The 24,404-nt window shown below is 39.7% G+C and overlaps 1 protein-coding gene across 1 annotated transcript in view; it reads left to right on the top strand.

The window, feature by feature from the left end:
- Positions 1 to 12,808: 12,808 nt before the first annotated feature.
- The window catches only part of ANKRD45 (ankyrin repeat domain 45), a 73,630-nt gene continuing 62,034 nt past the window's right edge, over positions 12,809 to 24,404 (top strand). The window contains exon 1 of the mRNA XM_063627377.1: positions 12,809 to 12,931. Within this exon, the coding sequence (XP_063483447.1) occupies positions 12,887 to 12,931 (45 nt within the window). The 5' untranslated portion in view covers positions 12,809 to 12,886. The remainder of the gene's footprint in view (positions 12,932 to 24,404) is intronic.

Raw genomic sequence — 24,404 nt, 5'->3', positions numbered from 1 at the left:
TGAGGCAATATGCAGGCCTCAATTTGGATGATCCCCTTGGGCAAGGAGTGTTGAAACTCCAATTTGTCTCTAAAAGTTGGCCAGATGTTTCAAAAAAGTTACAAAAGATAGACAATTGGGAATACCATCCTCTAAGTGAGCTTCTCAGGGAAGCTCAGAAAGTATACATGAAAAGGGATGAAGAAAAAGAGAAAAGACAAAACTTATGTTTTCCACCTTCCAACAGATGGCTCCAAACCCAGATACTTCTAGACAGAGCTTCCAGGGAGCCAGAAACTATAAAGCATCCAAACCCTCTTTTAAACGACCCCGGCCTCTATCTGGAGGACCAAGGTCCTCATCTACCAGGCCCCCTAAAGAGTATGGGGGAGCAGGGTTAAAGAATCCCAGAACTAAGAGAGAGGAAGGACAAGATAGGTGCTATAGATGTGGAAAAACAGGCTACTTCAAGAGAGGATGTCCTGAACTAAGAAACGAGAAAGAAGCCCTTCCGCTCATGACTTTAGAGGAAGAATAGAGGGGTCAGGGGCTCTGTCTTTTTTATCTTGAGTCCCACCAGGAGCCCTTGATGAATTTGGAGGTGGGACCTAAACATGAGCTTATCACCTTTTTAGTCGATTCAGGCGCTGCCTGCTCCTCTGTTTGTTGCCCCCAATCCCCATCTAATGTCTCCTCCTCAGAGGAACTTTTAGTTTCCGGGGTAAAAGGGGGAGGAGAGGGGAGAACAGCATAAGCAGCTGGCACAGGCAGGGAAAGACCAGCAGAAAGGGGAGAGAGAGAGAGACAGAGAGGAAAGAGGCAGAGAGAGACAGGACGAGGCAGAGAGAGAGAGACAGGACGAGGAAGAGGCAGAGAGGAAGAGGCAGAGAGAGAGAGGAAGAGGCAGAGAGAGAGGAAGAGTCAGAGAAAGAGGGAGTCAGAGAGAGACAGAAAGTCAAAGAGAAAGAAAGAGAGAGAAGTAGTAAAGAAAAAAACAGTGTACCCTATTCCTTTAAAAGCCAGGGTAAATTAAAAACCCATAATTGGTAATTGAAGGTCTTCTCCTTGACCCTGTAACACTCCAATATCACCTTGTTGTCAGTGTAAACAAGGGCATAGCCTGAAAGCACTGAGGACACGACAACCCGTACCCTTCCTATCAAAAATCCTTAACCCAATAACCCGCAGATGGCCCAAATACATTCAATCTGTAGTGACAACTGCTTTGCTAACAGAAGAAAGTATGAGGCTATTCTGTTAAAAAAAAAAAAAAAAAAAAAAAAAAAAAGATGATTCAACATTAACCACTAAAAATTCCCTTAACCCAGCAGGTTTCCTAGCAGGGGATCTAAATCTTAATTACTAAACAAAGGTCCGACTAGACCTAGGAGGAACTCCCTTCAGGACAGGATGATAGATGGTTCCTCCTGGGTGATTGAGGGAAGAAGACACAATAGGTATTCAGTAAGTGATAAGGAAACTCTTGTAGAAGCAGAGTTAGGAAAATTACCTAATAATTGGTCTGCTCAAACGTGCGAGCTGTTTGCACTCAGCCAAGCCTTAAAATCCAGAAGCAGGAAGGAACCATCTATACAAATTCTAAGTTAATTTGGACTAAACAAGGTCTTATTAGTAAAGAATAATTGAAATCCCAAACTTACAAGGTTTTCAACAAAAGTAAAGTTTGCTAAAAGTTAACAGTGTAACATGTATTATCCTAACTTCTAATCTTGTGGCCTTAGACAGTCTAGTCCACAGACATGAAGGAAGTTTGCTTTGGAAAAGAATGGTTATCTTCAGAAAAGAAAAAAGGGGTGGGGGGGTAGAATTTATATAAAAAGAAATGTTATATGATAAACTCTTGTCCTAAAATAAATTAACTGGTTGTTTAAATAAAAGGGATGTGTGTGACAAGTCAGAAAGTTGAGGCATGTCAAAGAATTGTCTGTGAAAGTCACGGAAAAAAAATTATAAAAGGCAATTTATGCAAGAAATGTTGTATAATTTAAAAGTAATTAAGCCTCCTGAATGTAAAATTATTGAAGAAACAGTTTATGTGCAAGGTGTGTAAGGAAAGCAAAATATACTTTTGGTAAAAGGATTATAAGGATGCATAAGAATGTGGATTTTTACCTACATTAAAAGGTTAAAAAGCATATATTTTGTTTTAAAGGTTTAAGCAAGTTTTAAAACATTAATTGTAAAGGAAATTCTGTGTGTAAACATATTGGCTAAAGTTAAGGGGGTGTCATCCAGTTTTTCTGTGAACTGGACATTAAAAGCACAACAGGTTTTTCTTAAAGCACTAACCTGCTCTGTAACAAAAATTATAAAAGGTTAAAAAAAGTCTATAAAAATCTTACCTTATGGTCAGACATTAAAAATTGGATACATATGTCTACAAGGTTTTATTAAAATTAAGTTTAACATTAATAACACACTAATATAAAGTGAAATTTAGCTTATCTGGTATAAAAATCATACAGGAAGCATTGTCAAATATAAAATGGTGTTTGGCTTTCTTTGGTCTGAAAACTAATAAAAATAGGTACTAAAGGAAATTTCTCAGTAAGAAGGCACCAAGGACTATAAAGTCCACTGCTGATGTCCCCACATTTAAAACAAAAGGTCAATTTCTTAGAAATTATATACTTGGTTTATCCTCCACTTTCCTTTCCCTCAAAACTAAGTCTTTTAGCACAGGTACCACCCCAAGATTTTTTGGTAAGCCAGCACCAGCCTGAGGATCATGTTGTCATCAAAGGGTGGAAAAAAGGAAAACTCAAACCAGCATAGGAATGACCCTAACTTGTGCTGCTAACCACAGAGACTGCTGTTCATACAGCAGAAAGGGGATGGACTCATCACACCTGAGTCAAGAAAGCACCATCCCCTCCAGAGTAATGGGCCATAGTCCCAGGGGAAAACTCTACCAAACTAAAGCTAAGAAAAATTTAACTCGCTTTTCATCTATCCTATTACTATTTCTTCTTTTCTCCTTCTATTGCTGACCATCTTAACCAAGTCAACTTTGCCTCAAACTGTTGTATTTAATGTTTGCCTTGTTATACCCTGTAGGGACTTGCCAAGTCAAAGATGGCTCCCTATTTCAGAAAAGTACCTCTGTCCCTCCTGACTTTCCTCATACTGGGCATTAGTGAATTGGGACCATTTAATCCGGGGAGATTTCAATAAAGACCCCACTGTCAATCAGGAGTCTTGCTCCCTGATGTAGAGCTTTTATGCTGTAGTTGGTCCAACGTTTTGTGGACCACTAAAGAGCAAGAATGGACTGCCCCAACCGGTTTTTGTAATTTCCTAAAACCATACATTCATTTTATTAAAGGGACAGCCCTCCCCTGCAACTGTCAGCTAAACCAGTGTAATTCTATACAGGTCATTATCTGAAACCCTCAAAGTTCTTCCCCTTGTCTAAGCCAGTTCCCTTCTTTAAGCCAATTTTATGGTATGGGGGCTGAGGTTTCAGGGACAAACCCTATTAGATTCCTTGAAATGCATTTATTTGATCCCCCACCCCCTGCAACTTCCTCTAAGCCTTCTTCCAAAACCTCTCACAATGGAAAAATTGCTCCTCCTCCATCTAACAAGACCAAGATAGCTATAGCTATCGTAGGAGTTAAAGACTTAAAACAAACTTTGGCAATTAGGATACCAAGATGCAAATGCCTGGTTAGAATAGATCAAATATTCCCTCCACACATTAAACAAAAGCAATTGTTATGCTTTGGGCGAATGGTAGGCCAGAGGCCCAGATCGTCCCCTTTCCACTAGGGTGGTCCTCCAGTCGACCGGGCATGGGCTTTATGGTAGCTCTTCTCCAGGATTCTACAGCCTGGAGTAATAAGTCATGCCAAGCTCTCTCTCTGCTATACCCTGAACTCCAGCACCCTGCGGGTCAGCCCCTGAGGGCCATCCAGCTTCCATCTCCCAACACTAAGTTCACTTTGTGTCTCTCATGACAGGGAGGAAACAGCATTCCTTGGAGACCTGAAGGGATGCAGTAAGCTTAAGAATTTTCAAGGGCTTATCAATCAGTCAGCCCTTGTTCATCCCTGAGTGGATGTGTGGTGGTATTGTGGTGGATCTTTACTGGACACTCTCCCAAATAACTGGAGTGGCACTTGTGCTTTAGTTCAATTGGCTATCCGTTTCACTCTGGCATTTTATCAACCAGAGGAAGGAAAAATAAAACATCGTAAAGCCAGAGAAGCCCCTTATAGGTCTTTCAACTCTCATGTCTATTTAGACACAATTAAAGTACCAGATCAATTTAAAGCCCAAAATCAAATAGCTGCAGGATTTAAGTCAATATTTTGGTAGGTGACAATTAATAAAAATGTAGATTGGGTAAACTACATCTACAACCAACAGTGATTTATTAACTACACTAGAGATGCTGTTAAAGGAATAGCTGAACAATTAGGGGCTACTAGCCAGATGGCTTGGGAAAATAGGATAGCCTTAAACATGATATTAGCAGAAAGCAGAGGAGTTTGCATCATGATTAAAACTCAGCGTTGCACCTTCATCCCAAATGTCGCCCCTAATGGAAGTATAACAAAAAGGCATTGCAAGGTCTAACTGCTCTGTCCAATGAGTTAGCCAACAACTCAGGGGTAAATGATCCCTTTTACAGAATGGCTAGAAAAGTGGTTTGGTAAATGGAAAAGGATAACAGCCTCAAGTCTTACTTCCCCCACAGCTGTAATGGGTTTACTTATTCTTGTCAGGTGCTATGTCACACCATGCATCTGTGGGTTGGTGCAGAGACTCATAGAAACAGCACTTAATTAAAATCTCCCTTAACTATCCTCCACCTTACCCAGAGAAGCTGCTTCTTTTGGAAAATCAAGCAAAGCAACTAAGCCAAGACATGTTAAAAAAAAGTTTGAAAAGAAAGCTGTAAGGAAATACAAGGGGAAGGGTTGTTAGGTGTGAGTTCTAAATTTCTTTTCAAAGAATTAATATGTCAGTATGTTCAATCCTTTGCCTTCTTTTAAATTTAACTTCCTCATAAAGCAACCTTTTTTGATTACCTACTCCACCCTGACTCATTCTGATTACCTACTCCACCCTAACTCATTCCGATCAGCTGTTCCACCCTAACTCATTCTGATTACCTGCTACCTGCTGTGCCCTGACTTCCACCAAAGCACTCACCCCATCATTCTCTTTAAATTAGCCAATTGGAATTAGTTTAGCCCATGCCGTCTAACCCTAGCCAATAGGGGAATCACACAGCAGGAAGGGCCACATGTGTCAGGGATAAGAACCCCTTCCCCTCCCTTGTTCAAATATGCGCTCACCATTCCTCCATCTGTAAGGGTGCACCCTTCTATAGAAGTACCTGGTCTTGCTGAGAATTCAAAAGAAAATTTTGTATTTGAGTGCTATTTCTTTTGCGGCACTGAAACTTTATATATAACACTGCCCTGAGCACGTGTCATCAGTACCTCCTGAGGCTGTGTCACAGGTGCATCCTCAACCTTTTCAAAATAAACTTTCTAAATTAACTGAGACCTGTCTCAGATTTTTGGGGTTCATATCTTGGTAACCACAAAGGGATTCTGACTTGAGGTGCCGCTGACCTTTGACAAATCTATCAATGCTTGGTACCAGCATGAGCTAAATTAATGGTTCAAATGAATAGGACAATTTGCTGAGGCCTGGAAACACCCCCTCCAGAGAATCTCTGATTTCCCCAAATTTGTTCGAGATCTAAAGTTTATTTTGCCATACAACTCTTTTTTTTTTTTTTTTTTTTTTTTGGAGTTTTACTTGCTTTCAGCACAAGGAAGGCAAGTTTTTTTCCGCTTCCATGATGACGGAGATAGGTGAGCTCACTTCCAACAGGGAAGATAAATTTTTTTTTCCTGCTGCTAGGATGGTAGAGAGCAGCCTTTAGCCTGAGACCCATCGTTAGGTAAGTAACTGTAAGTAACTTGGCTAAAGTTAAGATTAACAACCAGCTGGTCTTAATTTCACCTTACCATTAGCGTGCTTAGTAATCATATAAGTTGTGTGATCATTTGTTTTGCTTAACTGTTTTTCGTTGTTTGTTTCTGTTTTTGTTGTCGTTTTGGTCTTTTTCCCATTGGGTTTGATCAACTCCATCTGACTTGATCAAATCTGAAGGGAAGTTCCAAATTATGGGGAACAAGGCCTCTGTAGTGGCTAAATTCCCGCACACAAAAAAAGGTGGTGTGGTGAGGGGAGAAAAATGGCCTGGAAAAAAAAAAAAGAGGCAAGATTTTTTATTTTGACTACTAAAAGGGCCTTATTTTCATAACAAGCCTACCTTTTTGCTAGCCAGGCCAAACTGAAAGAGCAATGGCTGTACTTCTGAAATAGCAGCAATTTGTCCTAGTTGAAATATGGTAATGAGATTTAAAAAGACTTTTTTTAAAAGGAGCTCAGTGGTTACAGTCAGCTTAATTAAAAGCTAACATCCAAGATGTATGTGTGTGTGTGTGTGTGTGTGTGTGTGTGTGTGTGTGTGTGTATTTAAAAGGCCTTCATGGTTTCTTCCCTCTCCTAGAATCTTGTCTTTTTTTTTTTGTTTGAGCAAAAGCTTTTTTTTTCTTCTCAGTTGACTAAATTCTTTTTTCTTCATTTACTTCTGTTGCCTCTCCTTTCTCTTGCACCCTCTGCTGCATAAGAGACCTAAAATGGTTTATAATAGCCTGGAGTTCCTTAAAGAAAATGAAGGTGCCAGACTCCTTTTGGGGGAGAAACCTGTTTTTCCTTATGGAACTCCAAGAGGGTAAACAGGCAAGTTTGTCTCAACCCTTAAACTGCTTGCTTTTGTATTGTGTTACCTGGTTTGCTGACCTAAGTAGTTATTGCAACAGAGTTTACTGTTGGGTTTTTAAAGAAGAATGTAGTTTAGACATTTAGAAATGTCTTTATTTAAAAAAAATTTTTTTAAATACACTGTAAAAAGATCATGTGGTCTAGCCTCATAATAATTCTTCCTTTTTGGAAACCCAGAATTCAGTGTAGGCTCAGCCCAGAGCTCAGAGATGCAGTTAAAAGATAGGTAGTCCCTATTTAAATAAAATTGGTCTCCTTATACAATCTATGATAGGTTTTTATAATTTTATGTTTGATTTGACATCCATTTTTTTTTTTTCGAGACGGAGTCTCACTCTGTTGCCAGGCTGGAGTGCAGTGGTGCGATCTTGGCTCACTGCTACCTCTGCTTCGTGGGTTCAAGTGATTCTCCTGCCTCAGCCTCCCAAGTAGCTGGGACTACAGGCGCATGCCACCATGCCCAGCTAATTTTTGTATTTTTAGTAGACACGGGGTTTCACCATGTTGGCCAGGATGGTCTTGATCTCTTGAACTCATGATCCTCCCGCCTCAGCCTCCCAAAGTGCTGGGATTACAGGTATGAGCCACCGTGCCTGGCCTTGACATCCATCTTTAATCTTCCATTAGCATACCAGATTTTTCCTCTCCTTACCTTCTGATGTAAATTTTTCTATTTGATTTTCAGCTTTGTTATTTCCTTTAGTATGCAAATTTAAGGCTATTTAGCTGACAACTGCCTAGGATTGTGAAACAGGTTATCAAGAATCTGAGAAAGATAGGAAAAACAAAAGGTTTTTATGAATCTATAAGATGTACTTCTATCGGCATGCCTAATACATCTATTTATTTATGTGTTGTGTACACAATGTTTCACTACTGAAAATACACAAAAGAGCTCTAATCGGCTTAAGAAAATAAAAGCTGTTAAATAAAATACTTTATCAAGAAAAAAGACTAGTCAAATGCTTTTTTAAGTTACGTAACTTCAGTAAAATCTTTAATAAATAAGCTAGCTTTAAAATTATTCGTAAAGTAAAATTAGAAATGTCTATCATGTTGTCTAAAGGGAACTTATAATGGTTTTTCTAGAGATTGGGTTTGATATAAAAAAACACACATACACTAAATAACTGATTAGAACAGTAAAATTTTCTTAAGGGATTGATTTACTTTTAATAAATTATATGATATTCTATTTTTTTTTTAAAACCCAAAGTTCAACTTTTATCACATCTCACCATTTTTTTTTAAAATTATACTTTAACTTCTGGGGTACATGTGCAGAATGTGGAGGTTTGTTACATAGGTATACATGTGCCATGGTGGTTTGCTGCAACCATCAACCTGTCATCTACATTAGGTATTTCTCCTAATGCTATCCCTTCCCTATCTCCACCCTCCCGCCTTCCCCCCACACCACCATCAGGCCCTGGTGTGTGATGTTGCCCTCCCTGTGTCCATGTGTTCTCATTGTTCAACCCTCACTTATGAATGAGAACATGAGGTGTTTGGTTTTCTGTTTTTGTGTTAGCTGAGAATGATGGTTTCCAGCTTCATCCATGTCCCTGCGAAGAACGTGAATTCATCCTTTTTTATGGCTGCGTAGTATTCCATGGTGTATATGTGCCGCATTTTCTTTTCAAGTCTGTTAGTGATGGCCATTTGGGTTGGTTCCAAGCCTTTGTTATTGTGAACAGTGCCACAGTAAACATAATATGCATGTGCCTTTATTTTTTATTTATTATACTTCAAGTTCTAGGGTACATGTGCAGTTTCATTACATGGTTATACACATACCATAGTGGTTTGCTGCACCCATCAACCTGTCACCCCCAAACAAGCCCCAGTATATGATGTTCCCCTCTCTGTGTCCATGTGTTCTCATTGTTCAACTCCCACTTATGAGTGAGAGCATGCGGTGTTTGGTTTTCTGTTCTTGTGTTAGTTTGCTGAGAATGATGGTTTCCAGCTTCATCCATGTCCTGCAAAGGACGTGAACTCGTCCTTTTTTATGACTGCATAGTATTCCATGGTGTATATGAGTCACATTTTCTTTATCCAGTCTATCAGTGATGGACATTTGAGTTGGTTCCAAGTCTTTGCTATTGTGAATAGTGCCACAATAAACACACGTGTGCATGTGTCTTTATAGTAGAATGATTTATAATCCTTTGGGTGTATACCCAGTAATGGGATTGCTGGGCCAAATGATATTTCTAGTTCTAGATCCTTGAGGAATTGCCACACTGTCTTCCACAATGGTTGAACTAATTTGCACTCCCACCAACAATGTAAAAGTGTTCCTATTTCTCCACATCCTCTCCAGCATCTGTTGTTTCCTGACTTTTTAATGATCGCCATTCTAACTGGTGTGAGACAGTATCTCATTTTGGTTTTGATTTGCATTTCTCTAATGACCAGTGATGATGAGCATTTTTTCATATGTTTGCTGGCTGCATAAATGTCTTCTTTTGAAAGTGTCTGTTCATATCCTTCACCTACTGATGGGGTTGTTTTGTTTTTTTCTTGTAAATTTAAGTTATTTGTAGATTCTGGATATCAGCCCTTTGTCAGATGGATAGATTGCAAAAATTTTCTCCCATTCTGTAAGTTGCCTGTTCACTCCGATGATAGTTTCTTTTGCTGTGCAGAAGCTCTTTAGTTTAATTAGGTCCCATTTGTCTATTTTGGCTTTTGTTGCCATTGCTTTTGGTCTTTTAGTCATGAAGTCCTTGCCCATGCCTATGTCCTGAATGGTATTGCCTAGGTTTTCTTCTAGGGTTTTTATGGTTTTAGTCTTACATTTAAGTCTTTAATCCATCTTGAGTTAATTTTTGCATAAGATGTAAGGAAAGGATCCAGTTTCATCTTTCTACATATGGCTAGCCAGTTTTCCCAACCCTATTTATTAAATAGGGAATTCTTTCCCCATTGCTTGTTTTTGTCAGGTTTGTCAAAGATCAGATGGTTGTAGATGTGTGGTGTTATTTCTGAGGCCTCTGTTCTGTTCCATTGGTCTATATATCTGTTCTGGTACCAGTACCATACTGTTTTTGTTACTGTATCCTTGTAGTATAGTTTGAAGTCAGGTAGTGTGATGCCTCCAGCTTTGTTCTTTTTGCTTAGGATTGTCTTGGCTATGTGGGCTGTTTTGTGGTTCCATATGAAATTTAAAGTAGTTTTTGTCAATTCTGTGAAGAAAGTCAATGGTAGCTTGATGGGGATAGCATTGAATCTATAAATTACTTTGGGCAGTATGGCCATTTTCACGATATTGATTCTTTCTATCCATGAGCATGGAATGTTTTTCCATTTGTTTGTGTCCTCTCTTATTTTGTTGAGCAGTGGTTTGTAGTTCTCCTTGAAGAAGTCCTTCACATCCCTTGTAATTTGGATTCCTACATATTTTATTTTCTTTGTAGCAATAGTGAATGCAAGTTCACTCATGATTTGGCTGTTATTGGTATATAGAAATGCTGTGATTTTTGCACATTGACTTTGTATCCTGAGACCTTGCTGAAGTTGCTTATCAGCTTAAGGAGATTTGGGGCTGATACAATTGGGTTTTCTAAATACACAATCATGTCATCTGCAAACAGAGACAATTTGACTCCCTCCTTTTCTAATTGAATACACTTTATTTCTTTCTCTTGCCTGATTGCCCTGGCCAGAACTTCCAATACTATGTTGAATAGGTGTGTGTCAGTTTTGTCTTGTGCCAGTTTTCAAAGGGAATGCTTCCAGCTTTTGCCCATTCAGTATGATATTGGCTGTGGGTTTGTCATAAATAGCTCTTATTATTTTGAGATACATTCCATCAATATCTAGTTTATTGAGAGTTTTTAGCATAAAGTGCTGTTGAATTTTGTTGAATGCCATTTGTATATCTATTGAGATAATCGTGTGGTTTTTGTCATTGGTTCTTTTTATGTGATGGATTCTGTTTAATGATTTGCGTATGTTGAACCAGCCTTGCATCCCAGGGATGAAGGTGACTTGATTGTGGTAGATAAGCTTTTTGATGTGCTGCTTGTTTTCACTTTGCCAGTATTTTATTGAGGATTTTTGCATCGATGTTCATCAGGGATATTGGCCTAAATTTTTCTTTTTTTGTTTTGTCTCTGCCAGGTTTTTGTATCAGGATGATGCTGGCCTCATAAAATGAGTTAGGGAGGATTCTATTTTCTATTGTTTGGAATAGTTTCAGAAGGAATGGTACCAGTTCCTCTTTGTACCTCTGGTAGTATTTGACTGTGAATCTGTGTGGTCCTGGACTTTTTTTGGTTTCACCATTTTTGTTTTTTTCTCCTGCTTTAAAAGGTGTGAAATAATAAAGCTCTCTTTCAACTCGTGTTCAGCTCATTTAAGTTTTTTTTCCCCACAGTTATGTTTGTTGTGGCCTGGTGCTAACAATATTTTCTTAAAGGTCTAAAGGAAATGTTTTCTTCCAATGTAATATCCTGTACACTGCAGAAGGTCTTTTCTTTTGCCTTTTGGTAACTGGCCTCAAAGATTTTACATCTTATTGAAATAATTCCTATGCCATTATTATTAAGTTTTACTTTGCTTAGGAAAAAAACTGATAATTTTTTTTTTAATTAAGATTATTACATCCGTGTATCTTTCTGTATGTGCTTTTAAAGTACTTGTAACATTAAGTTACAGGGATTTGACTCCTGGGTCTAAAATGGACACAAAGCCCTGCTAAATCTTAAACACTGACAGCAGTTAAATCCTCATCTTCAGGTCCCATAGAGGATGCCAATCAAAATAAACTGCATTCCTGAGACAGAGGGCCAGAAATTAACACCATTCAACTCCTCAAGGTCCAGGGACTATTGCGGAGGGGGTGGGTGTGTGAGATTGTAACGGCCCATTTTAAGACATAAAATAAGTATAGTTTCTCTATAAATTAACCATTAATATCAATGGCACACTGATGCAAGACCAGCATATGAGCCCCTGTGTCAGATTAATATGGTTTGTTTTTTAAGCATTAACCAAAACTTTAATAAAGATTATAAAAGGCTTATGGAAGTTATAGCTTATGATCAAGATTAAAATTTTATATATTGTTTATAAAAATTTGAAAAACAAATTTAATTGACTTCATGTTGTTTTTATTAGGGTTTATTGTTTGGAAAATTGTTTCCTCTCTCAAAATAAAAGTTTTGCACCTTTCTTTTTTTTTTTTTTTTTTTTTTTTGAAATCCTTCAGTTATCACTTTGGTTAAATGAATGACTTATTTTACTATGCCTGTGATCCTATTTTGTAATATCAAGTGTTTTAAAGCTTTGATATTTGACAAACTTTCCAAAATCAAATTATAAATTATGTCTTTTTCTGACCTAATTAATCCTTTAAGATATTCCCGGTTCTTTAAAGTCCAAAAATGACATATTTGGCTTATTTGGTATAAAAATTATATAGGAAGCATTGTCAAACATGAAATGGTGTTTGGTTTTCTTTGGGTTGTATTTGTATAAAGATGTTATTGGCATGTGTTCAAAAATTATGGGAAACTCCTATAATTCTTTTTTTTTTTTTTTTTTTGAGAAGGAGTCTCACCCTGTCACCTGGGGGGAACTCCTATAATTCTAATATGAATTAGTGTACGTTATCAGTAGTAATAATTATTTTTATGGTAAATTATTGTGTGCCACAGAGGTAACAAATTTCCTTGTCAATTGTATCTTTATGGCTGCCCTAAAACTTTTGTCATCCATGAATGATTGTTGTTTTATTTTGGTCCTCCTTAAAAGGTGGTTTTATAATCAGCTATAAACTCTAACAGGTGCCCTTGAATGCAGGTTTCTGATTACTTTGGAGATCGTAACATTTGAACAGAGGAAAAACTTTCAGGACTCATGAAGAGCTGAAATGTTTATGACTATCAAGCAGAACAGGAATTAACTGCAGGGACTAAACCAATAGAAGTTTAAAGTAATCTTTTTAACTTTTTGCTTAAAACGTTGCTGATCCTTTGTTTTTCAGAGTCAAGAAAACTTTTAAGCTATTTACAGCTTTTAACAGTTAAGTAAAGTGTACTCCTATGAACAAAAGTTGGAGCCTATGTGTTTCTGTCTACCTGGTTTCTACAGAATTTGGAAACTATTTGTGAGTATTCTTATGACAATACAATTATTTGCATAAGTGCCATAAGAATCTTTTTTTCATTTTTAACAGGACACAATTGGAGAAACTGGTTATTTTACCAAGGCTTTGACTAAAATGGTGTGCTTTCATTTAAGGAATCAAACTTGACTCATGGAGCCAATACAAGCCCCTTGGAAAAATTGGCCTCATACCTTTTCCTACACAGTCCCTTTACAGGGTTCCTCACCTGTGGTAAGTAAAGAATGTCACTTTGTGACAAGCCCAAGAGCCCCAAGTTTATCTTGGAACATCAAGAGGACAGGAATTCACCCAACTCATAGGTATTTGATGGTACAAATCCATGGCTGGGCTTGGCTTTAATAAAGTCATATCTGAGATTCCTTCTATGGACTAAAGTTCCATCAAAGCCAATTTAAATGCCTATGTAAAATAACATTATTCTTGATACATTGTATACAAATAATCAGGCGAAGGGTAATAAAGCAAATCAGTCTTACCATGATTTGTCTTTAATAAAAATGGGAAACTGGATAAAGAAAAATTATGTTTAAAAAACTATAGTACACCCTTTGTTAGATTCTAGTCTTGCCTATTGTTTTTCAATTTTTATTATTTTCTACAGTTTGGACTGAATTCTAATTCTAATTTTTCTTTTTTTTTTTTATTATACTTTAGGGTTTTAGGGTACATGTGCACAATGTGCAGGTTTGTTACATATGTATCCATGTGCCATGTTGATTTCCTGCACCCATTAACTCGCCATTTAGCATTAGGTGTATCTCCTAATGCTGTCCCTCCCCCCTCCCCCCACCCCACAACAGTCCCCGGAGTGTGATGTTCCCCTTCCTGTGTCCATGAGTTCTCATTGTTCAATTCCCACCTATGAGTGAGAACATGCGGTGTTTGGTTTTTTCTCCTTGCGATAGTTTACTGAGAATGATGTTTTCCAGTTTCATCCATGTCCCTACAAAGGACACGAACTCATCATTTTTTATGGCTGCATAGTATTCCATGGTGTATATGTGCCACATTTTCTTAATCCAGTCTATCATTGTTGGACATTTGGGTTGGTTCCAACTCTTTGCTATTGTGAATAGTGCCGCAATAAACATACGTGTGCATGTGTCTTTATAGCAGCATGATTTATAGTCCTTTGGGTATATACCCAGTAATGGGATGGCTGGGTCAAATGGTATTTCTAGTTCGAGATCCCTGAGGATTCGCCACACTGACTTCCACAATGGTTGAACTAGTTTACAGTCCCACCAACAGTGTAAAAGTGTTCCTATTTCTCCACATCCTCTCCAGCACCTGTTGTTTCCAGATTTTTTAATGATGGCCATTCTAACTGGTGTGAGATGGTATCTCACTGTGGTTTTGATTTGCATTTCTCTGATGGCCAGTGATGATGAGCATTTCTTCATGTGTTTTTTGGCTGCATAAATGTCTTCTTTTGAGAAGTGTCTGTTCATGTCCTCTGCCCACTTTTTGATGGGGTTGTTTGTTTTTTTCTTGTAAATTTGTTTGAGTTCATTGTAGATTCTGGATATTAGCCCTTTGTCAGATGAGTAGGTTGCAAAAATTTTCTCCCATTCTGTAGGTTGTCTGTTCACTCTGATGATAGTTTCTTTTGCTGTGCAGAAGCTCTTTAGTTTAATGAGATCCCATTTGTCAATTTTGGCTTTTGTTGCCATTGCTTTTGGTGTTTTAGACATGAAGTCCTTGCCCATGCCTATGTCCTGAATGGTATTGCCTAGGTTTTCTTGTAGGATTTTAATGGTTTTAGGTCTAACATATAAGTCTTTAATCCATCTTGAATTAATTTTTGTATAAGGTGTAAGGAAGGGATCCAGTTGCAGCTTTCTACATATGGCTAGCCAGTTTTCCCAGCACCATTTATTAAATAGGGAATCCTTTCCCCATTTCTTGTTTTTGTCAGGTTTGTCAAAGATCAGATAGTTGTAGCTATGCGGCATCATTTCTGAGGGCTCTGTTCTGTTCCATTGATCTATGTCTCTGTTGTGGTACCAGTACCATGCTGTTTTGGCTACTGTAGCCTTGTAGTATAGTTTGAAGTCAGGTAGCGTGATGCCTCCAGCTTTGTTCTTTTGGCCTAGGATTGACTTGGCGATGCGGGCTCTTTTTTGGTTCCATATGAACTTTAAAGTAGTTTTTTCCAATTCTGTGAAGAAAGTCACTGGTAGCTTGATGGGGATGGCATTGAATCTATAAATTACCTTGGGCAGTATGGCCATTTTCACAATATTGATTCTTCCAACCCATGAGCATGGAATGTTCTTCCATTTGTTTGTATCCTCTTTTATTTCATTGAGCAGTGGTTTGTAGTTCTCCTTGAAGAGGTCCTTCACATACCTTGTAAGTTGGATTCCTAGGTATTTTATTCTCTTTGAAGCAATTGTGAATGGGAGTTCACTCATGATTTGGCTCTCTGTTTGTCTGTTATTGGTGTACAAGAATGCTTGTGATTTTTGTACATTAATTTTGTATCCTGAGACTTTGCTGAAGTTGCTAATCAGCTTAAGGAGATTTTGGGCTGAGACAATGGGGTTTTCTAGATATACAATCATATCATCTGCAAACAGGGACAATTTGACTTCCTCTTTTCCTAATTGAATACCCTTTATTTCCTTCTCCTGCCTGATTGCTCTGGCCAGAACTTCCAGCACTATGTTGAATAGGAGTGGTGAGAGAGGGCATCCCTGCCTTGTGCCAGTTTTCAGAGGGAATGCTTCCAGTTTTTGCCCATTCAGTATGATATTGGCTGTGGGTTTGTCGTAGATAGCTCTTATTATTTTGAGATACGTCCCATCAATACCTAATTTATTGAGAGTTTTTAGCATGAAGAGTTGTTGAATTTTGTCAAAGGCCTTTTCTGCATCTATTGAGATAATCATGTGGTTTTTGTCTTTGGTTCTGTTTATATGCTGGATTACATTTATTGATTTGCATATGTTGAACCAGCCTTGCATCCCAGGGATGAAGCCCACTTGATCATGGTGGATGAGCTTTTTGATGTGCTGCTGGATTCGGTTTGCCAGTATTTTATTGAGGATTTTTGCATCAATGTTCATCAAGGATATTGGTCTGAAATTCTCTTTTTTGGTTATGTCTCTGCCAGGTTTTGGTATCAGGACGATGCTGGCTTCGTAAAATGTGTTAGGGAGGATTCCCTCTTTTTCTATCGATTGGAATAGTTTCAGAAGGAATGGTACCAGTTCCTCCTTGTACCTCTGGTAGAATTCAGCTGTGAATCCATCAGGTCCTGGACTCTTTTTGGATGGTAAGCTATTGATTATTGCCACAATTTCAGAACCTGTTATTGGTCTATTCAGAGATTCAACTTCTTCCTGGTTTAGTCTAGGGAGGGTGTATTTGTCGAGGAATTTATCCATTTCTTCTAGATTTTCTTGTTTATTTGCATAGAGGTGTTTGTAGTATTCTCTGATGGTAGATTGTATTTCTGTGGGATCGATGGTCATATCCCCTTTTTCATTTTTAATTGCATCTATTTGATTCTTCTCTCTTTTCTTCTTTATTAGTCTTGCTAGTGGTCTATCAATTTTGTTGATCTTTTCAAAAAACCAGCTCCTGGATTCATTAATTTTTTGAAGGGTTTTTTGTGTCTCTATTTCCTTCAGTTCTGCTCTGATTTTAGTTATTTCTAGCCTTCTGCCAGCTTCTGAATGTGTTTGCTCTCGCTTTTCTAGTTCTTTTAATTGTGATGTTAGGGTGTCAATTTTGGATCTTTCCTGCTTTCTCTTGTGGGCATTTAGTGCTATAAATTTCCCTCTACACACTGCTTTGAACGTGTCCCAGAGATTCTGGTATGTTGTGTCTTTGTTCTCATTGGTTTCAAAGAACATCTTTATTTCTGCCTTCATTTCATTATGTACCCAATAGTCATTCAGGAGCAGGTTGTTCAGTTTCCATGTAGTTGAGTGGTTTTGAGTGAGTTTCTTAATCCTGAGTTCTAGTTTGATTGCACTGTGGTCTGAGAGACAGTTTGTTATAATTTCTGTTCTTTTACATTTGCTGAGGAGAGCTTTACTTCCAACTATGTGGTCAATTTTGGAATAGGTGTGGTGTGGTGCTGAAAAAAATGTATATTCTGTTGATTTGGGGTGGAGAGTTCTGTAGATGTCTATTAGGTCCACTTTATGTAGAGCTGAGTTCAATTCCTGGATATCCTTGTTAACTTTCTGTCTCGTTGATCTGTCTAATGCTGACAGTGGGGTGTTAAAATCTCCCATTATTATTGTATGGGAGTTTAAGTCCCTTTGTAGGTCACTGAGGACTTGCTTTATGAATCTGGGTGCTCCTGTGTTGGGTGCATATATATTTAGGATAGTTAGCTCTTCTTGTTGAATTGATCCCTTTACCATTATGTAATGGCCTTCTTTGTCTCTTTTGATCTTTGTTGGTTTAAAGTCTATTTTATCAGAGACTAGGATTGCCACCCCTGCCTTTTTTTGTTTTCCAGTTGCTTGATAGATCTTCCTCCATCCCTTTATTTTGAGTCTATGTGTGTCTCTGCACGTGAGATGGGTTTCCTGAATACAGCACACTGATGGGTCCTGACTCCTTATCCAGTTTGCCAGTCTGTGTCTTTTGATTGGAGCATTTAGCCCATTTACATTTAACGTTAATATTGTTATGTGTGAATCTGATCCTGTCATTATGATGTTAGTTGGTTATTTTGCTCATTAGATGCTATAGTTTCTTCCTAGCCTTGATGGTCTTTACAGTTTGGCATGTTTTTGCAGTGGCTGGTACCGGTTGTTCCTTTCCATGTTTAGTGCTTCCTTCAGGAGCTCTTTTAGGGCAGGCCTGGTGGTGACAAAATCACTCAGCGTTTGCTTGTCTGTAAAGTATTTTATTTCTCCTTCACTTATGAAGCTTAGTTTGGCAGGATAGGAAATTCTGGATTGAAAATTCTTTTCTTTAAGAATGTTGAATATCGGCCCCCACTCTCTTCTGGCTTGTAGAGTTTCTGCTGAGAGATCAGCTGTTAGTCTGATGGGCTTCCCTTTGTGGGTAACCCGACCTTTCTCTCTGGCTGCCCTTAACATTTTTTCCTTCATTTCAACTTTGGTGAATCTGACAATTATGTGTCTTGGAGTTGCCCTTCTCGAGGAGTATCTTTGTGGCGTTCTCTGTATTTCCTGAATCTGAATGCTGGCCTGCCTTGCTAGATTGGGGAAGTTCTCCTGGATAATGTCTTGCAGAGTGTTTTCCAACTTGGTTCCATTCTCCCCATCATTTTCAGGTACACCAATCAGACGTAGGTTTGGTCTTTTCACATAGTCCCAAATTTCTTGGAGGCTTTGTTCATTTCTTTTTATTCTTTTTTCTCTAAACTTTCCTTCTCTCTTCATTTCATTCATTTCATCTTCCATCAGCGATACCCTTTCTTCCAGTTGATCGCATCTGCTACTGAGGCTTCTGCAATCTTCGCGTAGTTCTCGAAACTTGGCTTTCAGCTCCATCAGCTCCTTGAAGCCCTTCTCTCCATTGGTTATTCTAGTTATCCATTCTTCTTATTTTTTTTCAAAGTTTTTGACTTCTTTGCTATTGTTTTGAATTTCCTCTCGTAGCTCAGAGTAGTTTGATCGTCTGAAGCCTTCTTCTCTCAACTCATCAAAGTCATCCTCCATCCAGCTTTGTTCCGTTGCTGGTGAGGAACTGCGTTCCTTTGGAGGAGGAGAGATGCTCTGTTTTTTAGAGTTTCCAGTTTTTTTGGTCTGTTTTTTCCCCATCTTTGTGGTTTTATCTACTTTTTGTCTTTGATGATGGTGATGTACAGATGGATTTTTGGTGTGGATGTCCTTTCTGTTTGTTAGTTTTCCTTCTACCAGACAGGACCCTCAGCTGCAGGTCTGTTGGAGTTTACTAGAGGGCCACTCCAGACCCTGTTTGGCTGGGTGTCAGCAGCGGTGGCTGCAGAACAGCGGATTTTCGTGAGACCACAAATTCAGCTGTCTGATAGTTCCTCTGAAAGTTTTGTCTCAGAGGAGTACCCGGTTGAATGAGGTGTCAGTCTGTCCCTACTGGAGGGGTGCCTCCCAGTTAGGCTGCTCAGGGGTGAGGGACCCACTTTAGGAGGCAGTCTGTCCGTTCTCAGATCTCCAGCTGCGTGCTGGGAGAACCACTACTCTCTTCAAAGCTGTCAGTCAGACAGGGACATTTAAGTCTGTGGAGGTTCTTGCTGGGTTTTTGTTTGTCTGTGTCCTGCCCCCAGATGTGGAGCCTACAGAGGCAGGCAGGCCTCCTTGAGCTGTGGTGGGCTCCACCCAGTTCGAGCTTCCTGGCTGCTTTGTTTACCTAAGCAAGCCTGGGCAATGGCGGACGCCCCTCCCCCAGCCTCGTTGCTGCCTTGCAGCGTGATCTCAGACTGCTGTGCTAGCAATCAGCAAGACTCTGTGGGCATAGGACCCTCCGAGCCAGGTGCGGGACACAATCTCCTAGTGTGCCGTTTTCCAGGCCCGTTGGAAAAGCGCAGTATTAGGACGGGACTGACCCGATATTCCAGGTGCCGTCTGTTTCCCCTTTCTTTGACTAGGAAAGGGAACTCCCTGACCCCTTGCGCTTCCCGAGTGAGGCAATGCCTCGCCCTGCTTCGGCTCGCGCACAGTGCGCTTCACCAACTGTCCTGCACCCACTGTTAGGCACTCCCTAGTGAGATGAAACTGGTACCTCAAGCAGAAATGCAGAAATCACCAGTCTTCTGTGTCGCTGGGGCTGGGAGCTGGAGACCGGAGCTGTTCCTATTCCGCCATCTTGGCTCCACCTCTAATTCTAATTTTTCTTTTTGAGACAGAGTCTCCCTCTGTTCCCCAGGCTGGAGTGTAATCACATGATCTTGGCTCACTGCAACCTCCGCCTCCTGGGTTCAAGCAATTCTCCTGCCTCAGCCTCCTAAGTAGCTGGGATTACAGGCACCTACCACCATGCCTAGCTAGTTTTTTGTATGTTTAGTAGATACGGGGTTTTGCCATGTTGGCCAAGCTGGTCTCAAACTCCTGACCTCAGGTGATCCACCTGCCTCGGCCTCCCAAAGTGCTGGGATTATGGACATGAGCCACTGTGACTGGCCTGAATTCTAATTTTTCTTGGCTACAAGCCTGCAAAATAATGTTTTCAATTTTTTCCTTCTTTTTTCTCCATTTTTCCTAATTTGGAGTCACTGAAAACTAAGTTATACTTTTTTTAAAGCCCTGCAAACTGAAGCTAAATAACTTAAACTTCAGAGGAAAATAATAGCAACCTATTTACATACATACGACACTTTCATACCTGCCTAGTAATGTATGGATTTCAGAGCAATATGGCGTATATTGATTTTCCAGGATCATTCTTTTGTTTGTTGTTGCTTTTCCTCCTTCCTTCCCCTATTTTCTCTTCATAGGACACAAGACTTCACAACCTTCTAAAAATGAGCTTTCCTAATAACGTGGGACCTATCAGTCTAGGAATAAACCATCCTAGCCATAAGAGATCAGACAAAACCTGAGACCAGAGACTCATTTTCTTTTAATATGCTTTCTCCAAAAAATTTTTAAGTGGGGAAATGTGAAAGGAAAATGTCTTGGGTCCCTAAAATCACTAAGCTAAAGGGTAAAGTCAAGCTGGGAACTGCTTAGGGCACACCTGCCTCCCATTCTATTCAAAGTCACCCCTCTGCTCACTGAGATAAATGCATATATGATTGCCTTCTTTGGAGAGGCTAATCAGAATGCAACCATCTGTCTCTTATGTATCTGTGACCTGGAAGCACCCCCTACCTCCAATCCCCCTGCTTCCAGTTGTTCCACCTTTCCAGACTGAACCAGTGTTCATCTCACATATGTTGATTAATGTCTCATGTCTTCTTAAAATGTATGAAACCAAACTGCTCTAACCACCTTGGGGACTGCTCTAACCACCTTGGGGACTGCTCTAACCACCTTGGGCACATGTTATCAGGACCTCCTGTGGCGGTGTCATGGGTGTGCATCCTCAACTTTGGCAAAATAAACTTTCTAAATCAACTGACACCTGTCTCAGATTTTTGAGGTTCACAAAAGCATGGTGAATGTGGGAAAAAAAAAAAAAAGCCAAAAATATCCCCATCCCAAAAGAACCATGAAGGTGGGCCGAGTGCAGTGGCTCATACGTGTAATCCCAGCCCTTTGGGAAGCTGAGGCGGGAGGATCACTTAAGGCCAAGAGTTGGAAACTAGCCTGGGCAGCATGGCAAAACCCTGTCTCTACAAAAAATACAAAAAAAATTTAGCTGGGCATGGTGGTGGGTGCCTGTAGTCCCAGCTATTTGGGAGGCTGAGGTGGCAGGATCACCTAAGCCTGGGGAGAATGAGGCTACAGTGGGCCGTGATCACACCACTGCACTCCAGCCTGGGTGACAGAGTAAGATGCCATATCTAGAAAAAGAAAAGAAAGTTTCCTTCACAGAAAATGGGAGTTCACTAACCAGAAAAGGAGGGACCAGCGGGTGAAAACCATGGGTGTTCACTATTTCATTCTCCTCAACTGTAGAGATTAGCTACATGGAGAAATAATTCTTTAGTTGCACACCAGGGGAGTGGCTTTAATATTATCTAATTATTGCCAGAAAGACTCAAGGCAAATTATTTTGAAATAAAGTTGTTATTTTTGGCAGATTTTCTCTAATATTTAATTAGCATATAGCTAACAAGTAGCAGTCCTCTGGTGTTTTAAACCAGACTGACCTAGGTACAAATCCTGGTTTGGCCCTATTAGCTGTGTGGTCTTAGGTAGGTGACTCAACCTTCTGAAGTGTCAGTTTCAAGAATAATAATACCACTTTCTTATAGCAACTTATAGAGTTGCTATAAGGATTAGAGATAATTTATATGAATCACTTAACACAGTACTCAGCATATAATAGGCTTTCAAACAACAAGACGTAGCACATTAAGTTACCTTGGAGTAACTTTTTCGACTAATTGATCCAGGTTTTTCATCAGAAATTGACATTGTACAACGGACATGACTCTTAGTCTATGAAGTACAGAAATATGGCAGGGTGTGGTGGTTCATGCCTGTAATCCTAGCACTTTGGGAAGCCAAGGCAGGTGGATCACCTGATATCATGAGTTCAAGACCAGCCTGCCCAACATGGTGTAACCCCATCTCTACTAAAAAATTACAAAAATTAGCAAGGCGTGGTGATGCGTGCCTGTAATCTCAGCTACTTGGGAGGCTGAGGCCGGAGAATCGCTTGAACCCAAGAGGCGGAGGTTGCAGTGAGCCGAGATGACACCACTGCACTCCAGCCTGGGTGACAGAACAAGACTCCATCTCAGAAAAAAAAAGAGGTATAGAAATATAGTTTTTTATACAATAATTTGTATTCTGAGGGCCTATTCTCCTATGTTGGAAAAAACTAATTTCAATCGTTTCGGAAACCTCTCACCTACCATAATTTTCTGGAGGGTATCTAATTTCTGGGGGGTTTGAATAGTGCTTAATCATTTGCTGCTTAAGCTGTCTGTTCACCAGGCCTTCACTGTCTTACCTGGACCTCCATCATTAATACCCACAGGTTATTGCTGAGATGTCTCTTATACATGGGCACTTGGCCCCTTCAAATCCAGTGGCTCTTTCCAATACTCTCAGGTCAAGCTTGCAGGGGGTGTGGCTAAGAGAGGATGTCATGGGAGTCTTTCTGCTGCATCTAGGCCACACTCTTGCCATGAATCTCCTGTTTCTAACCTGGTCTGCCTAGATGCATCACGCAGCTGTTTCTGACCTGGAGTTCAAGTGGAGCTCAGGGCATCTTTGCTTTTAGGTCTCAAACCTATTGTGTCTTACTACCTTTCTAATATTAGCATCCAGAGTACTAAAAAATAATCTTGAAAAACTCTATTTAATTTTTAGTTGTTTAATTCCACTTCAGACTTTCAAGAAACAGTTATATTTGGGAATTCTTCATATCCCCTGAAGATTAATGAAAAACAGAATCATGTACAGTTTGGTACAGTTATGTATCATAAGTCATCTTCCATCCAGATATTAAAAAACAAACACTATGGAAAAAATAGCATGTTAAAACTGAAATAACTAAAATTAGCCTTGCTCTTCATCACCTTCAGTAAGAAATGATTGTTGAGTAGAGCAAATGTGTTGTATAGTGACTGCAGGAGCAAGCTTGCAACTGACAGATTATTTTTCCTGTCTATAATGTCAAACTCTAAAATTTTTATTACCACAACTTATTTGAACATGAAAAATTTAATAATTATATTTGAAAAAATTCAAATTTATTGTATTTCGAAAGTTCAGATTTATGATGGTGTTACTCGTGGTGAATCTGTATGGGTCTGCAGCTGCCTCAATTCTTGCCTCAGAAGAAAGAATCTGACTGAGGGGCATAAGGCAGAAGAAGAGATCGAGGCAAGTTTTAGAGCAGGAGTGTAAGTTTATTAAAAAGCTTTTGGGCAGGAATGAAAGGAAGTAATGTACACTTGGAAAGGACCAAGTGGGTGACTTTGAGAGATCAAGTGCAGTTTGACCTTTGACTTAGGGTTTCTTTTTTTTTTTCTGAGATGGAGTCTCGCTCTGTCACCCATGCTGGAGGGCAGTGGTGTGATCTCGGCTCACTGTAACCTCCGCCTCCCGGGTTTACGTGATTCTCCTGCCTCATCCTCCCAAGGAGCTGGGACTACAGGCGCGTACCACCACGCCCAGCTATTTTTTTTTCTTTTTTTGTGTGTATTTTTAGTAGAGACGGGATTTCACTGTGTTAGCCAGGATGGTCTTGGTCTCCTGACTTCGTGATCCGCCAGCCTTGTCCTCCCAAAGTGCTGGGATTACAGGTATGAGCCACCATGCCCGGCCTTAGGGTTTTATGTGGTGTCATACTTCTGGGGTCTTGCGTCCCTTCTCCCCTGATTCTTCTCTTGGGATGGGCTATCCACATGTGCAGTGGCCTGCTAGCACTTGGGAGAAGAGCATGTGCAGTTTGTTTATTGCAGTTCTATGCATGATCACTTGAGGCATTCTTCTCTTACCAGTTGAATGTACCCAAGAAGGTCATATACCAGTTAAACTCCACCATTTTGACTCTTAATTTGTATCCTTGAGCCTACTCACCTGTAAGAAGTACTTTTTAAGTGGTCCATTTTCAGAAAACAGGCACTGGCAAATCCGGGCAGCTCCCTTGCAGATGTGACAAGCCGCATGCTACAGACATCTGGGAAGAGTGATAAGACTCACAGAAGTCAGAGGGGAGGGAGAAAAAAATATAGGGGGTGGGATGGCTAATCCATAAAAGGAAAGAAAGTTTTGTCATTGGGAAATCAAAACTTAAAGTGGTGAAGGAGACAAGATGTAACCTTATAAGGGGATAATGAAACTTGTGCAACGGTGGGGAAGATTGTAACCCCATAGTACTCAGCCTATGAGGAACCAGGGTAGGGACTTGCACACTAGGT

This window comes from Symphalangus syndactylus, chromosome 12 (assembly GCF_028878055.3).
Source record: "Symphalangus syndactylus isolate Jambi chromosome 12, NHGRI_mSymSyn1-v2.1_pri, whole genome shotgun sequence".
Classification (NCBI taxonomy): Eukaryota; Metazoa; Chordata; class Mammalia; order Primates; family Hylobatidae; genus Symphalangus; species Symphalangus syndactylus.
This window is presented reverse-complemented; position numbering and strand designations above follow the sequence as displayed.